The sequence below is a fragment of the Mesoplodon mirus genome, assembly GCF_964341445.2.
Source record: "Mesoplodon mirus genome assembly, chromosome: 8".
Taxonomy (NCBI): domain Eukaryota; kingdom Metazoa; phylum Chordata; class Mammalia; order Artiodactyla; family Ziphiidae; genus Mesoplodon; species Mesoplodon mirus.
In genome coordinates, this window is record NC_138984.1 from 74,926,394 (window position 1) to 74,944,534 (window position 18,141).

General features: G+C 36.7%; 1 protein-coding gene across 6 annotated transcripts in view; it reads right to left on the reverse strand.

Annotated features, from left to right (window-relative positions):
• The window catches only part of WDSUB1 (WD repeat, sterile alpha motif and U-box domain containing 1), a 66,695-nt gene extending 58,598 nt beyond the window's left edge, over positions 1 to 8,097 (reverse strand). The window contains exons 1-3 of one of the 6 annotated variants that reach the window (XM_082631369.1): positions 7,933 to 8,097; positions 5,259 to 5,680; positions 3,465 to 3,649 (exon numbers count right to left, since the gene is read on the reverse strand). In XM_082631369.1, coding sequence (XP_082487495.1) covers positions 3,465 to 3,649; positions 5,259 to 5,656 — 583 coding nt within the window. In that variant the 5' untranslated portion in view covers positions 5,657 to 5,680; positions 7,933 to 8,097. Of the gene's footprint in view, positions 1 to 3,464; positions 3,650 to 5,258; positions 5,681 to 7,311; positions 7,852 to 7,885 lie in introns of those variants that run through there. The other 5 variants (XM_082631365.1, XM_082631366.1, XM_082631367.1 and 2 more) reach the window with 5 other exon arrangements.
• Between the last annotated feature and the right edge of the window lie 10,044 nt (positions 8,098 to 18,141).

Below are 18,141 nucleotides of genomic sequence, written 5' to 3' on the forward strand. Positions count from 1 at the left end.
CTTCAAAGGATTATGACTTTAGCCCCTGAAGTTGCGACAACAAAATACCTTTTTATTTCCCTTCCACTAAGGATATAATTCAATGTTGCAAGGGACAATATTGAGCCATGAAGCTTAGGGCACCCTCCAACCCAATTTCAGAGTCTATGAGGTTAGCATTGATGGAAAAAATTAGGAAGAAAAGTCAGTTATGAGATGAGTGTTAAATGCTTAATTGCTCCCATCTTAACTTTTTTAGGATGTGTTCACTTGTTAAAAGCTTAGTCTTAATTCACATGGAATGAGACTGTTTTCCCATTTGATTTAATCAAGACAAAGACTAGAATTACATAAATCCAAAACAACATCAATTCAGTCCAATAGATTTGGTGGAAAATATTACACAAATCAGGGAAAGTAATCAGTTAAATTTGGTGTTACAAAAAAACCGCTAGTAATGCTTACTTAGATAATTTCAGTATATCATTATCTACCCACTAGCTAAGTTCCTAAATATTGTGGGTAATGTAAATATTGGTATCACCAACTCAATTTTATATGAATTCCACCTAATATCACAGGTCAAAGGAAATTTCAGCACTCATATGCAGTAAGACACAATTAAGAAACCTAATACCCATCTTAAGATTGCACTCCTGTTTTGCAAATATTTAGTATATGATATTTAATTTATACACCTGGGTATGTAAAATAAATGCTGCCCTCTGTTTTGTTGAAAGCACATATACTTTATTAACATAAAACAAATTAAAATTTCTTTTTCACTGAAAGTTTTTCTAACTGCATGGGACTTCCACATTTCAACAGCATTTTTGTTTTTGTAGCACAGGTTCAGCCAAACAGCATCCTTTCTCAGAGATCTTGATGGATGTAAGCAATTCCTAATAATCATTAAATCTTTTTAAGGCAAAACAGTTTACCCAAAAATGGCTGAGAGTAAAATATTTAAGTACTAGACTCAGTTAAGAAAACTTTTTCCTATTGTTTCTAGACTAAATAAGATCCTTACGTTAATTCAGAAGTTTCTTTCAGTAGTAAGACTTCATCTAGGACAATATAAAATTATAAAGCTTAAAATATGCCTATCCTTGAGATCCAAATATAATATTTAAAAATAGACTTTTCTTCAGGAAAAATATTTAAATTGTAATAATAATCTAATCCAAACTGTCTTTTCACTTAAAGACTGGAGAGAATTGAACATTTATCCTCCAGCACAAGCAGTATTATTTTTCCTTATTTGAGCAAAATGTCACAAAGACAGAAGATTCAATATGTCATAAGTATTTACAGATATTAACAAGTTATTAACAGATTACTAATCTGTTATTAATATAACAGATATTAACAAGTTAAAAATTACATACTTTGTCTTTTAAGAAAATACATAGTTACCACAAATTCCTATAGTAATCATTTATTGGTTTATATGCTTTAAAGCATATATTGGTCTGTTTCAGGGAATTTACACATAAGGTTAATATCTATTTTAACAGAAATTGAACTAAAGAAAGTGCAGAAGGGACATATTAGAAGTATATTGAGAAATATACTCTACAGGCAGGGTAGGGATGTGAGTATTAAACTTATTTTAGAATCTCACCAAATTTTCTGCCTAGTTTAGTGAACCTTTCCGGGACCCATGAGCTGCAACCCCTCTAAAGACAGAACAAGGATGTCCTTAGTTTTACTCCAATATCACTATAAAAATGGTATTTTAATTGAAAATCTTTTTTTCAGGTAACTTAGAATCAAAAAGGAAACCTAAATCTCCCTATGTTTATATAACTCATTAAAGATTCACTGAGTGCCTGTAAGATTTTGGAAAAGGTCTCACAGAATGGAAGAAATGGTTCTTGTCTGTTACAAGCTGGTCTTCTTAGAATAAACAGCATAAAACAATATATTAAAAGAATAAATTATCATAAGTAAATTAGGTAGGGAGTTTAATATAAGAATGGGTTCATGAAAAGAAAATCTGTTAATCTGCTATATGATACTAAAAGGCTAAGAAAACAAAAACAAGAAATTTCAACAAATCAATAAAAGGAATCTTATTCATCAGTCTGCATTTCAAGGCCTATTATATTCCAAGCACTGTAAATAAAACAGACCCAGGCCCTGCCCTATGGAGCTTACAATCTAACAGGAAAAACACCATTAAACACAATCCATATAAATAACTATATAATTAAAACCTGTGATACTTCACTAAGTCCTATTTTAAAAGAAAAGGCGTGCAACTAAAAGCCTGTATCAAAATACTTTAGACTGTGTGCAGGAGGTAAGAGCAAGGGAAACTCACCTGAAGTGATTTATTTATTTATTTTTACCTGAAATCTAAAGGATGACTAATAGTGAACCAGGTGAAGGGTCCACATGTAAAACCCTTGGAAAAATCTTAGAGACATTTAAGGAGTGAAAGGCGGCCAGTGTGGCAAGAGAATGCATGAAGCCAAGTGTGATTTGGGATGAGGCAGGGAAACAGAATATGAAGGTACTTACAGGCTTTGTGTTTGGGATTTGGTATTTTATCTTACCTTAAACATATTTTAATATGCCATTGATGGTTTTGAAATAGGGGAGTGCCAAAGCCATCCTGCTACTGGACCTGAGCTGTCCAATAAGGTAGTAACTCGCCACACATGGCTACTGAACAGTTGAAGTGTGACTACTACAAATTGAGATGTGACATAATATGCACACTAGATTTTGAAGACTTCATAACAAAATATAGTAAAATATCTTACTGATATTTTATTGACTATCAGTTATTGAAATAATAATAGGGTAAAATAAAATATGTTAAAATTAATTTCACCTACTACTAGAAATTTTTTAATTTACATATGTAGCTCACATTGTATTGCTATGGGACAGCACTGGTCTGGCAGTAAGACTGGAGCAGCCAAAAGCAGAACTTCATCCTAACATAGAAGATGAAAATAAAAGAAGACAACTTCCCAATTCACTGTATTTATTTAAAACCAAAAGTCTATATTCAGGAGTTTTTGTTTCTTCTTTTTCTGAAAACTAACTGTATTGTCAAATGCTTTATAAATTTATGTTTTGAAAGATTAAATTAGTAAATGGAAAATGAAACTTGTTTCCAATTTTTACATTCCACATTTCTATTTGAATATCAATATACAATATTTCAAAAATCACAGTAAAACCAACAGGGTTAAGGCCTCTACATTACCGTACTCAAGGAATCCAGATCTACTGCACCAAGTTGAGTCAGCCCCTACATATTTTCCCAAAGATCCTGATTTTCCCCCAAAAATATTTGTGATTTCATTTTGATCAAAAAAGATAAAGGAGAAGGATGATTCCTTGAAAGGAATGAATTAAAAGGGCTTGTTGTTTCACTAATGATGAAGTGAAAATAAGTAAAAGAACAAAAAGTTACATACAAATTGCAAATGGGAATTACTAGTGCTTACAAGAGTAAAATAACTAACCAGAAACTGGCTGTGGAGAAAAATCGCAGCAGGTAATTCCAAGATCATGTGCTTTTTCACTATGCAGACACCTCATTTTATCATCCCACACTGTTAGATCTCCACACGAGGAGCCAGTGACAAAGAGGTTTCCATTAGGAGAAAATGCACAGGCCACCAAGGAGCCATCCTTAACACTAGCACATCTGAAATAAAAGCAAAAGAAAAGGGAATTTTCATTTCAGAGCATCTTTTACTTTACAATCTCTAACAGCAGCTTGATATACTAAAAAGAGGATAAATGGCTATCACAGAACTAGAGATAAAAGGCAGTAGATGCCTATAGAAATAAAATATCATTTATATGCTTGCTAAAAGGAAGAGGATTTAAACATTATCTTAACCAAACCAAAGTCGACATATCTTCATACTTTTCCATATGGCAAGTCAGTAGGAACATGTTAAAATCTACAAAGCTTAACAAAAAAAGCAATAACAACCAACAATATCAACTACAGTCACATTTTTTTTTAAGATATAACTTTTTGATTGAAAAACATGTTACTGGGGTCAAAAGTACTTTCAACTTTTGTATTAAAATCACCTAGAAACAACAAACAGCAAAATCACCCAGAAACTTTCATCCCATCTTCAAATACAAATTCTTTATGTAAAGAAAATGCTGTGAACAAGTTAAAATTATCTAGGGAAGATTAGGAAGCACTGGCTTAACAATTATTTTCTCAATTAGGAAAAATAAACAGGTAAAAACCCAACAATTAGTGCAGTGTCCTAGCCAGTGCTTAAATCTACTGCAGTGTACCACTTTTGTATCATTAATTACATACATTAGAGAAATAATGCTAGGGAGGCAGAATTTATCACCCAATAAGTGAAAAAGATTCGTTAGCTGACAGCTGTATTTCATGCACACAAAATAACTTAAAAGGCATTTCATTCTTCCTGTGCTTTCTCTTTAAACTGTTTATTAACACCACTTAAAACACATCACTTTCCTCAATCCAAAGACCCAAATCTAAATGAGTAACAGTTGTTTACCAGCTGCTACCATTTGTGCTCTAAGTGATGCTGGGGGGTAGGGAGAAAGGAAGGTACATTAAGCTATTTTAATTGGTAACATTTGAAAGTTTATAGTTTTTAAGGTACTTAATGTCACGTTAAAAAGGTTAAAATGTTTGATGTTATATATATTTCACCACATTATAAATACATACAAGTGCATGGTTTTAATGTTGGTGAGTTGCAACACATTACCAGTGTAAATTAATTGATGTATTTTTATCCAAAAGGAGTTTTTTAAGTGATTTTTTTTTAAAAGAAACGATAACACAACACCATGCTGATCACAAGGTTCCTTCTTCTGGGCTTGGTCAGCAAGAATCCTAGTCAGGAAAGAGCTGTGTAGGTGAGATTTACCTACCATTACTTTATTATTGAGAACACCTGAGCCACGAGTGACAAAAATAAAGCCTAAAATTACTAAATTTTATTCAAAAGACTACTGTGGGGTTTTTTTTTGGCCTCTTTCCCAAAAAATCCACGAAGTCTAACAAGATTAACCTTATTTTACAAAAGAGAGATTGGAAATTTAAAACACTCAGAGCCAAGCAAATCTACTTCAAGAATCATATTTTGTTTTTATGACCTTCAGAAGATAGGTCAAAATATTTTTCCTTGTGATGTCTAAAAATTATCTGCTTCTTAACGTCATCAAAATATTCTGCCTTTTTTTCTTCTTTTTTTGGTGGACCTGTTAATAGGATTAAAAACGGAAAGTGGTTTAAATATTCCTACCTATATAACTTGTATGACTGTGCATTCCACAAAACAACAGTTCCATCAGCTGCCCCTGATACCAAACAAGTGGAGTCTGGGGAAAACTGGCAAACCCTCACGGGGCTACCACTGGGCTGTTCCATCACTGCCAAAGTTTGTCCGTTTTGAGTATCCCATAAGACAGTGGTACCATCTGTTGAACACGAAGCCAAAATATGTCCTGAAGCGGAGAAACAGCAGCAGTGGACAGCATAGGTGTGAAACTTCAATGGAGAGTGTGGCAATTCACTAAAGTCACTCAGGGAGTACAGGCGAATTGTTTTGTCCAAGGAGCAAGTGGCCAAGAGGGAAGAGGAGAAGGCACAGCAGTTGACATCATCATCATGATCCGCTAATGTGTGAATGAGTTTCACCATGTTCTTTATTTGAAGTAAAATATCCTGCAATTTTTAGACAGATAAAGGTTACTTCATCCTAGGAATCAAATAAACGCAACTCAAATCAATATAAAAGAGCCAAAAGCAATTAACTTGCTCAATGAAAGCTCCTACATTCACATTTTTAAAAGACAATATATTATACCGGGGGTTAGAATAATTTGGAGAGAAATAAAACATTTTAAGACTATAACCTCTGATGACTATCACAATCACCAGTGCCATACCAATAAAATTCCGTAACTCCTGAAAAGGAACCTAGTCAAATAACTTCAAACTGATTTGACACTGAACATCCAGAACCTTGGGTATTTATTTCACCTGTGAAGACTTTCCCTTAACTGCTACTCAACACTGCCTCATTCCACATCTGCTAATCTCAGCTTAAAAAGATTTTTCACTATTTTAACAAACTCTGCTGCTCCTTCCACAGGATGGAGCCAAGGCTACTGCTCTGACTTTAAGATGCAGAATTATATAGTTCACTCATAAAAAAGGAACAAAAGGTTTCATTCACAAGTGGCAGTGTTGAAAGCTATCATGTCATGGTTTGTCATCTTGTCTAAGAATAAAAAGATATAAAAGATTTGAGGTGAAGAATCAATGTAATAAATCAAGGAAACCAAAAAGAAAGTGGCAAAAAATGGACTCAGCTGGTCTGCACCTAAGAACAAATTTACAAATTTAGAATAAAATCCAAACTCCTCACCAAGACTTACAAAACCCTACATGGTCTGTCTCTTGCTTGCCTACTTCTCAGACCTCAACTCCTTCCACTTTCCCTCACCCTCCCCCTCTTTCCAGCCTCCCTGGTCAAAAGGATTACACCTAAGATCGTCACAAAGTGGTTTTCTTATGCTTAAATTCTCTTCCCCTTGCTTTTGGGATCTAATTTCACATTTCGATTTCACTTTCAGTGTCCTTCCTCAGAGAGAGTTTCCCAGCCTAAAGTAGCCCCTCTACAGGCTAGCACATCACCGTATTTTAATCCTCAGTGTAGCAATTACCACCCTCTGACATATTTATTATTTATTTCTCTCCCCCCACCAGAAGGTAAGCACCAAACCAACAAAGATCGGGTCTGTTTCGCTCATTTCTGCATCTACAGCATGTGAAACGTAAAACAGTATCGGCACTTAATGTGGACAAATAAATATTTGCTGAATTAACATTTTTCCCCAAATCCAGTTCTAGGCTTTAAACATTATATGTGAATATAATACAAAATGACTGGATAACTAAAAATAAAGCTACTAATACTAAAAAAAGAAAAGAAAAAAAAATCTGACTGTGGAAAAATGGTGTAGAACGAGGCAATAATCGGCCCTAAAGGGACAGGCGTAACTTTGAATTGTAAAATTCATAATACCTTGTTCTAATATTATTTACAGAAATCTTTCCAAATAGATGGAGCGAGCCTTTTCCAACATTTATCTTATCCCAAAAGTTCAGCCTCTTTTTTCAAACTTCAATGAAGTCTAAAAAACCAACCAACCAACCAACCACCAAAACCCCTGGTAGATTACCGCCTGAGGTGTTGCACTGGAAACAAACGCCATCAGGAGGTGCTTTCTGGGGAACTCCCAAATCCCAACTGTGCAAGTGCACACAGGTAATTTTCCAAACTTCCTCACCCTTGGGGCGCTCGGCTCCCTTTGCAGTTCGAGGCCCTCGAGTCGCAAGGACAGAGACGCAGTCGGCTGAACTCTTTGTTTTAAAACGCGCTCTCAAGTCTACCCCTACCTGGTGTGGGCGTCCACTTAAAAACCTCAGCCATCAAGCCGAACACTCAATTTCCGGTCATATCCCGGATCAACTCGCCAGTGTGAACACACGCATACCCATCTACTGCAAGGCAAACCCGAAATGTGCCAAGAATCCTCCAACATAAACCTCGAGACCTACTCCCACCGCGCCCACGCGGGGACCAAGGATTTGCCCAACTCTGAGAGCCAACCAGGCCTCAGCGGACCGAGCGACCCGCGGCAGGAGCGCGGCCGGCGGGGAGCAGGGCCTTCCGGGGCGCGGGGACCGGCGCTCGGGTTGGGGGGAGGGGTGGAAGCCAGCTGGGGCTTTCACGCCCCGCCGGGAGGCGCCGCCCGGCTCCCAGACCGAGGCCGCAAAACCGTGCATCGCTCTGGTCAAAGTCTCAGCAGGTCCCTGTCGCGCGCTTAGAACCTGACACCGAGAAACGGAGGGTTTAGACACCTCGAGCGGGGAAGCTCGGCGGGCTGACCCCAGTCAAGGTCCCGCACCTGCCTCCGCCGCTGCTAAACTGGCCCATGGGCACTGCCCCTTTCACCTCGAAAACCCACGACGCCCGGAATCAGCGCTCAGATGCCGGCGAGTGGCGCAGGACACGTGACGCGCAGGTGAGGCGGGCGGGGCCGACGCCGGCGGACGACCTAAGGCGAAAGGAAGGCCCCGCCCCCTGGGAGGCGGCCTGCGCCGCGGCGCATGCGCGCCCTTCCGCTTTCTGATGAGGAGATTTCTAAAACCTGGCTCTAGGATTAAAATGAGTCCGGATTGGGGAAGAACCTTTAGTTGAAATTTTTTTCTGGTTGCGGAAGCTGAGGTCTCAAGGTCTAGCGAGTGCCTGAAATGTGATTTTAAAGGGGGCATTATACAATGCCCCCTTTAACTCTCCAGTTACTACAGCTCAAAGTTTTTGAGCCTCCTTCCTCTGCTGTATTTCTTTATCCTGCTCTATTCTGTGACCTCCCTGATTGGTCTTTTCTGTTTCGGCCAGCTCTGACCTCAGTGGTTCATGACTTCAACCATCGCCTTTGTGCTCAGGTTACCCAAATCTGTCTTTCCAGGGCAGGCTGCTGGAAAGGATATCCAGGCTATCCTGCTATCACCTGAACCCGATGTGCATTTCTTACAGCGTTTCCGAGCGCCTCCTAAGCTCACGTGGAGCTTATACCGTGGTTTCCACGTGTAATTGATTACGAAGTGATTTTGCCAGTCCCTTCTGAGATTAAAAAATTGACCTGAAAAAAGTTCCTAGGCGTGCTAACACTTACGAACTAAGTGCACGTCACGGTATTGAACCATGTTCAGATTAAAATCAAAGTTACAAAGAGTTTTCTTCAGCGAGGAAACATTAAAAAATTACAAACCTGAGGAAACCAAAGTCACATATTTGAAGAGTAATAACCTAAAATACTCAAATTTAAACATGAAATTGAGATCGCTGAAGATTTGTAATGAAAAAGACAAAGGGAAAAGAGGAGATCAAAATTCATGATTTTGAGATGCTCCTGTGATTTTTAAATTGATTAACGAGTGCATTATGACTGACACTTTGAAACCTGATTACAGGCCAAAGTAATGCCAAAACAGTATTTTTCTAAAAGTAACTTTTTGATTGTATAAATAATGGAGCTCTCTCTAGGCAATATAGAAACTATAAATAAGAAAAATAACTAATAATCACATCACTCAAAAATAAGCCACTCAGATATAACATTTACTTTCAGTCTTTCATGAATAATAATATCAATAATTTTACAAAAAGACCTGCAAACTACCTTTTTCAACTTACACTTGTATCCTGAGCATTTTTCACATCTAAAATTTCTCAGTAGTGTAATTAACTGCTTCTGCCTAATGGTCCACAGCCCCAGAAACATACCATAATTTATTTAACATTTTCCCAGTTGTTTCAATATTTTTGTGCTTATTATAGATAATACTGGATTCAATGACATCGTACATAAATATTTAATGAAATTTGCTAAGGAAATTGTTAGATAGAGATGGAATTACTAGGTATAAGGGTGTAAATAGTCTTAATAAATATTGCCATATTGCTTTTCAGAGAGGCTGTATGGTCTCAGCAACATATGGTGGTGCCTGTCCACATTCTTGACAGACTTGAGTAATTTTTTAAAAATTTTCACTGATTTGATGGGTAAGATTGGTTATAATATTCTTCAAGTAAAATATGTAAAAGAAACTCCTGACTACACAGGCCAGTAATTTAGTATGGAGATCTCAAGCCCAGTATGGTCAGTTTTGCAGGACAGGCAGTTTCAAAGAGGGAAGCTTTATTGTAGCTGGTCTCTAGTCTGTGAATTTGCAATTTGGGAGATGTTAATTAAAATATCTTGGCAATATATTAGAGAAACATTTTAAGAATTTATAGAGATCTTTGATCACATGAGTGAACGGGTTATCCTACTACATAGGACAGAGTGTCAAATAATTGGAACTTTGACTTGGAACATTAAAGATTTGAACATTTTATACATTTTTTGCTCTAATTATGTAACTGTGGTCAATAATTAATCCTGTTTTATCATTAATTTCTAGTTTTGTTCCTTGTAATAATGCTTCTTGGGGAATATAGAAAACAATTTTAAGTGGTATATTTAAAGGAAAACTAACTTTTCAGTTAAATAGTAAGCAATACATGGTCTCCAAATACAATCCAGTGGGAACAGAATAGGTGTGAATTAGTTAGTGAGTCAATGATTATTCAAATGTTTAGTTGAGAGTAACCAAGAACTCAAAGGAGAGAGAGAGATGATAGGCACTGAAGTAATTAGAAAAGGTGGGTGTAGGAATGGGTTCTAAACAGGCTTGAAGTGTGGGCCAACTGAGGGATGAGCTTGGGAAATACCCAGTTTCACAGTAAATACTCAGGAATGCATTTGGGTTGTTCTGCTTTGCAGGCAGATAAGGCCAGAGTTTCCAGAACCATCAGGCAAGGTAGAGTACAAGATGTAAAAAACTCCCTGGAGGTGTTCAGTTTGCAAAAAAATGTATCAAGCTCAATATATATAATACATGCATTTGTGTGTAGTGTATATTAAAATTCAAAAAAAGTTTCTAAAAATATCCATGAGAATGGCCCAGGGATTCTCTCATACTGATGCAATCGTTCACTTTCCACACCTGGTATTATCCACAGCGCTACCTCCCAGTAGAGAGGAAGCTGTAACTGGGTGCAGGCTGTGTTATCTTCTGCATTAAGGAATAGTCTCCGAATTCCCCTTATCCTTTGAAATTAAATAAACTTTACACCCTCTAACTGGCCATGTTTCCATTAATCCACCCATAGTCCTGGATGCCAACCAAGTAATAAGAGTTCGTTAGGGTTCTTTAAGTTGGTGTTTCATACAGATAGAAGAAAGACCCAGGGGCTGCCAAATGAGGATGAGGAAGCCTCACACTGGGCACAGTGAGAGCTGCCTGATGATAGAAAACATACATGTAGCTAAAAATAAGCAGACAAGAAAGAAATGTGATGACATTTGGTATCTGTACATGCTAAAGAAATTTTGCAGTTCCAACTATGCTTTTTCTTCCTCTTTGGTACAAGAAACATTCTTCTCGTTTACGGATTTTTAAATTCCAATTTCCTATAATTAAAATTTTCCCTTTCTTATTTCTTCTGTCTCATCTTCTCAAATTCTTTATTTTCCAGTATCTTATTACTAATGCTCAAAAAGAGAATTCAAGATTTAAAATACAGTTTTGAAAAAGAAACCCACATTTTTACTTTCAGATTCCTGATTTTTTTATAACATAAGAATATAATAGACATTGTATAATCAAATTCACTTGATACTAGCCCAACTTACAGAATTATTATTAATTCAATCTCTTTGTCATAGGTCTATTTAGATATTCTCTTGCTTCTTGAGTCAGTTGCAGTACTTTGTATCTTATAGGAAGTTGTCCATTATCACCCAAGTTATCTACTTGGTCCACAGTATTCACTTAAAGTCCGTGTTTGTTTCTGCAATGTCCCCTCTTTCATTCCTGACTTTAGTAATTAGTCTTCCCTCTTTTTTCTCAGTTGGTTCAGCTAAAGCTTTGTCAATTTTGTTGATCTTTTCAAAGAACCAATTTTTGGTTTAATTAATTTTTTCTATTCTTTTATTAATTTCCACTCTAATTATTATTTCCTTCCTCCTGCTTGCTTAATGCTTCGTTTGGTCTTCTTTTTCTATTGGAAGGTTAGCTTACTGATTTATGAATTTTTTTTCCATATAGGATTTACAACTATAAATATCCCTCTAACCACTGCTTTGGCTGAAGCCCTGTAATTCTTTGTATTAATAAAATCTACCGATCATTTTTAGGTCGATCACAATTTGGGTCTCAATAATAGCATAAAGCGTTGTCCACACAAATCCATATCAGCCCAAAGTTTCACTGGGTCAAAATGCACTCCAGCCCCTCCACTTTCTTATTGGTTTTGTGTTTTCCATCATGAGGTTTCTCAAAAGCAGTGTCTCCCCTTTGAACCTAAGGTAAAATATATTAGCAGTCTTTCCTGACCATGACACATTACTACAGTTCAATCTACTTACTTTGCCAAGACCCTCTTAATCTTTTATCACACTTTCTTCAATTGTGCATTTTAGTTCTTTTCCAGGACCGTTTCATAAGTGATGGGATATAGAGAGGTAAGATATTAAGCCCTACAGGGCCTATTTTTTTTCCTTCTAATCCAATGGTTTAATAGCCAGTCTGCATCAGGATAGCCTAGGATATGAGGCAATTACAATGAACCTTAATATCTTAGTGACATAAAATAAGGTTTGTTTCTTGTTTATGCTATGTGTCCATTGTGAATTGGTAGGGAATTATGTTCAACATAGTTAATCAGAGGTCTGGGCTAACAGAACATGAGTCATTTTGAGCATTAATAGTAGCTGTGCCAGAGGGAGAAGAAAGAAATTAAATACTGGCTAACAAGATGCACATGATAATTATATTCAGATCTCTTTGGCCAGAACTAGCTTGTCAAATGGCCTCACTCAACCACAAGGAGTATAGGAAATACAATTCCATCGTGTGCCCAGGAAGATGTCTTTGATTTTATGGTATTAATGACTATACCAGATGATAGGTAATGTCCTCTTAGAAAGGAAGTGAGATCAAAGTTAGAGACCAGAGGAAAGCAATCTGGAGAATTACAAAGAAGTTTTACTTTGTACCAGATAATCCATTCCTTTTGACCTATTTAGTTCACCTGGGACGTCTTAGGTCTTTTATTATAGACATGAGCCTCTTTAACACGTCCCAGGAAGCAGCTGTATGCTATCAGAACATTACTAGGCTTCAAGATATGATTATAAAGTAATATGACCTCATATTTCATGAAATATAATCCAACATATACATGCAATAAGAGCTATCCTTTTCAAAGCAATCATTTTGAAAATTCAAACATTTATTCCAGCATAGCTGCTACCTAAAAGATATTTAGAACCTGGATTTTGGCATTGCTTTCAGAGTATAGCTCATTCTTTTGAGTATCTTCCTTGATGGGAAGGCTTTATTGACAAAGTTTTATTGGGTGCCATTAATATGTCAGACATTATACTAGATACTGGGTGTTTAAAAAATGTGTAGGACACAGTCTCTTGAGGAGCTGTGTCAGGTGAGAGTGGGAGGTACACAGCCCATAACAGCAATACCTTTAGTTATGGGAGAATATGAATTCTAGCTGCTCACAGGAAATTTGAGTGGAGGAGTAAGAAAGCCAGTTAAATCCATATATAATGGACAATTATCTCTTGTCATAAAATAAGAGCATGTCGATAAACACATGACTCATGAAATGTGCAGAATTCCAATCAGATGGCTAGAAATAATTTTAAATAGGCAGAACTGGAAAATATGATAATCAAGGAAGCTGAGATATTTCAGTTTCTCAGGAACAAAAAATGGGGATAAACATCATAGAACAGAGAAAAAGGGGAGTTTGAACAAAAAATGGGGATAAGCATCATGGAACAGAGAAAAAGGGGAGTTTGAGGGGTAAAATATGCTGTTTTATATGTATTGTCCAGGAAAGAACCCCAGAAGTTGTCAGATAGAGACTCCATTGTGGTTTGCTGTGCTGTGGAGAAGGGCTGATTCGCCTGCCCTTACCATGCCTGGATAAAACACTCCCAAGTATATCTCATTCTCATTGTATTGAGTCTATATGCTCACCTAGTATATTTCAGATAATTCAGTCTCTTTCTTAGATATCATGACACTGGAAACCTGGACATGGTACTTTAGCTAGTTGAATGGACTCTTTCCCATCATAATTTAGTTGATATTCTGGTTTATGCTTTATTTAGTGTGATTAGTGCACATCGGCAACCTCCTAAGTCTGATTAACTTTGGAGGTTGTGATAACATCATGTCCAGGCCTAAAAGAGAGTAGGTAAGTCACCAGATCCTATTGTATTTTACTAACCACCCATCTCTCTTTAGTGTCTTCATAGCTTAGTGATAACAGCATGGCTTGGGGCCAGTTGACTGTGAGTTTGAATCCTAGCCCTGACCACTAAGCAGCTATGTAACCAAACATTTATAAGCCTTGGGTTCCTCATATGTCATATCTCATAGAACTGTTCTGAAGATTAAACAAAACGCTGCACATGCAGTATTTAGCCTAGCGTTGTATACATATTAATACCACTTTCTCTGTGCAACTGTAATAGATAGGTGTGAGATCTCTGGGCAATGCAAGCACAAAGAAATTCTTTGAAGGGCCATCAAGAAGCTCAACTTTTACTGGTGGGAGCAGGCATGCATACATAATTTGTTATGATATGATGTGATAATGGCTCTGATAGTAACAAAATTCTATAAGAGTAAAAAGTAACTGCCACCTGGGGGTGGAGGGTGGGAAGGAGAATAGAGGAAGCCACAAATAATAGAATTTAGCAGGTGGTGGGTAAGCATACATTGTGTTCTGGAGTTATTTTGTGGGATGAGTAGCCAATGTAGGGAAGAGAGGATGGGGTTATGATAGGACAAAAGACTAAGAATAGGCCGAGGCTAAGTCTGAAGAGCCTTTAATGCTACACAAATACCTTTTTAGCAACAGACTGACAGAATCAGATCTGGGTTCAAGATGGCAAAGTGGTGGACAAAAGGAGGATGACTAGACTGATTTCAAAACTTATTACAACAATGGAAAAAAACATTGGGAAAGACGAGAGAGCCTAGAAATAAATCCTCACATATATGGTCAAATGATTTTCAAGAAGGGCGTTGAAACCACGAAATGGAGAAAGTTTTTTCAACAAATGGTATGGCAAAAACTGGATATCCACATGCAAAATAATGAAGTTGGACATTTACTTTATACCATGTACAAAAATTCAGTTAAAATGGATCGAAAACCTAACTGTAAGAGCTAAAACTGTTAGAAGAAAACATAGGGGGAATGATATATGACTTGGATTCACAATGATTTCTTGCATAGGACACCAAAAACATAGACAAAAGAAAAAAACAGACAAATTGGACTACATCAAAATTAAAAATTTCTGTGCATCAAGGGATATAACCAATCAACAGAGTGAAAAGGCACCCCATGGAATGGAAGAAACTGTTTGCAAATCATATATCTGATAAGGGTTGTTAATATTTAGAATATATTTAAAAAACTCCTGTAACTCAACAACAAAAACCAAACAACTTGATTTTAAAATGGGCGAAGGACTTGAACAGACACTTCTCCAAAGAAGATGTGCAAAAGGGCAACAAGCAAGTGAAAAGATACTTATCACTAACCATCAGGGAAATGCAAATCAAAACCACAGTGAGATACCACATCACACCTGTTAGGATGGCTACTATCAAAAAACAAAAATAAACAACAACACAAGTGTTGACAAAGACATAGAGAAATTGGAAACTTGTGTACTGTTGGAGGGAATGTAAAAATGGTACAGCTGCTGTGGAAATCATTACGGTGGTTTCTTAAAAAATAAAAAATAGAATTACCATCTGATCCAGCAATTCCATTTCTGGGTATAAACCCAAAAGAATTGAAAGCAGGGTCTTGAAGAGATATTTGTACACCCATGTTCATAGCAGCATTATTCACAATAGCTATAGAGTGGAAGCAACCCAAATGTCCATCAACAGATGAATACATAAACAAAATGTGGTCTATACATACACAATGGTATTATTATTCAGCCTTAAAAAGAAAGGAAATTCTGATACATGGTACAACATGGATGAATCTTGAAGACATGTTAAGTGAAATAAGTCAAATACAAAAAGACAAAAAATAGAATGGTGGTTGCCAGGGGCTGGGGGAAGGAGGAGTTACTGTGTAATGGATATAGAGTTCAGTTCTGGAATGGGTAGTGGTGATAGATGCGCAAAAATATGGATCTACTGAACACCACTGAACTGTACACTTAAAAATGAATAAGATGGCAAACTTTATGTCATGTATATTTAACCACAATTTTTTTAAAAAGGGAGGATGGCTAGAAAAAATGAGATACTGGTACTTAGCAAATGATGAGGCATAAACTAGTATAGTGGCAGAGGGAATGGAAAATTGGAGATAAATGTACACCATAGGAATTTTAGAGGAAGATTCTTCAGGATGTCATGGAGAGATGGGTAAAGTGAGAAGTCCAAAGGAATTCTGAGGTTTCCTACCATGGGTGGCTAGATGTATGTTGATTCTGTTAACCGTGGTATGGAATACAGGGGAAAGAGCAAGTGTGAAAAGTAGGAAGACCATGAGATCATTTTTAGATTGTTGAGTTTGTGTTATCTGTGTCATGTCCTAAGATAGAGTTTGAGGTCAGAAGAAGAATATAGTGTGTATTTATTGATACAGGAATCACAATGATAAGTAAGCCTGAGGTTTTCCAACTTCTAGGCAGACTCTGAATGTTATAACTAGGGGTTTTATGCTATTTTTAATGACCCAAATAGTCTCAAGTGAATGGCACATGTGCCTGTAATTATGGTGTACAGGTATTATTTTTTTTAATGCCACTGCTTTGTAAATAAAACTCTTCAAGCATTGAGACATGGAAATAAAAACAACAATAACAGTTGTACATAATAGTGAAAAGATTGGGAACCACTATAGAGGTAATACTTGAATCTATATGAAGATGAGTAAGGAATGTAACTTTTATTCCAAGTTTATATAAGGCATCAATCTGTTATATTCAAAGCTGGGTTACCCCACATTATAAAATGAAGTTCCTTTCCACTTGTCTTTCATATAATATGACTCTTAACTTACCTTAAGCATTTAGACATATTTTATGCCATCATAGCACCAGTCCCATAATGAAAAACATCAACACCAAAGGATGAACTGCAATGAAAATCCTCTACCTGTAAAGGATACTGCATCACATGCTGTAAAGTGCCGAGTTAATCAAAATAATGGGTAAGATAATAAAATTAAGACTGTAGCACCTCCAGATACTAAATCTTAGGCAGGGTAATTGTAAGGCCAGCTTCATTTCTTACTCTTCTTTCAGGAATTAGTCTTGTGTTGTAGTCTAATGTCTAAAAACATTTGTTTTATATACTTTGTTCAGTTGCCCGATTGCTTACAGCAGGAGGCTAAAGATAATTCCAGTTCCTTCCTCATGTACAGAAGCGAACTTAGTGTTCAATATTTTTTTTAGATTTTGATTCCAAAGCAATGTAACTGTTTCTAAATAAACTAGAATACATTCATCTCTTAAAAATTACCATCTTGTTATTATTCCATAACACTACCAACGCTCAAATTAGTTTTGGAATATTTTGGTGAGAAAATGCATTCAAATAATGTTCAAAGTAATCAAGAAAATCAGTGTTATGTTCTGAGCAATTTTATTTGAAGGCCAAAGACCTTACCAAGTGAAGCTTACTAAGTTTGCTGCCAATGCGTAAATTACTCGACCTTTTTGGTATTGGTTTTGTCATCTGTAAAATGGGCTATATCCTGGCCTATATGAATGGGGCCCTCTGGAATTGTGTAGCATGTAGCCTGAATTGCTGCAAAGCAGTAGCCCAGGCTATACTAAGATGCTTTCATCTGAAACAAAATATTCAAATCAAAATTGCTTATGCAATAAATTATCTCACCTAGCAAAATGTTCAGAGGTAGTGTGGCTCTAAGATTAATTTGATGGCTCATGTCATCAAGAACCCAGGTCCTTTCCATCTCCCTCACTTCCCCCATCTTCAGCATTACTGTTATCACCTCTCAGGTTTGTCTTTGCATAGCTGAATGATGGTTGCAGTAGCTCCAAGCATCATGGCCTCCTAAACCATCTCCAAAGACCAAAAGGGACAGAAATTCTCCTCTGAACAATTCCCCAGAAGACTTCTCTCATGTCACTGCCCAGGATTATATCACATGCTCATTCTTTAAGCAATCACTTTCAACAGGAATGGAATTACCATGATTGGCTTACTAATTAAAAGATTTATCCTCCTGGGGCTAAAAAAGTGCCCACTTTCCCATGAAGTTTATGGCCAACCAACATCTACAGAGTGGATGGAAGGAAGAAGACAAGACAGCCAGCTACTGAATAGGCAATTAAAGTGTCTTCCACATGAAAAATACCTATACAATAAAAAACTATTTAAGTGAAATAATAGATGTGAAAGTAATCCAGAACTCAATTATTATGTAAATGTTATGCCTTAACCTTTAAATGGCATCATTCAGTATATTC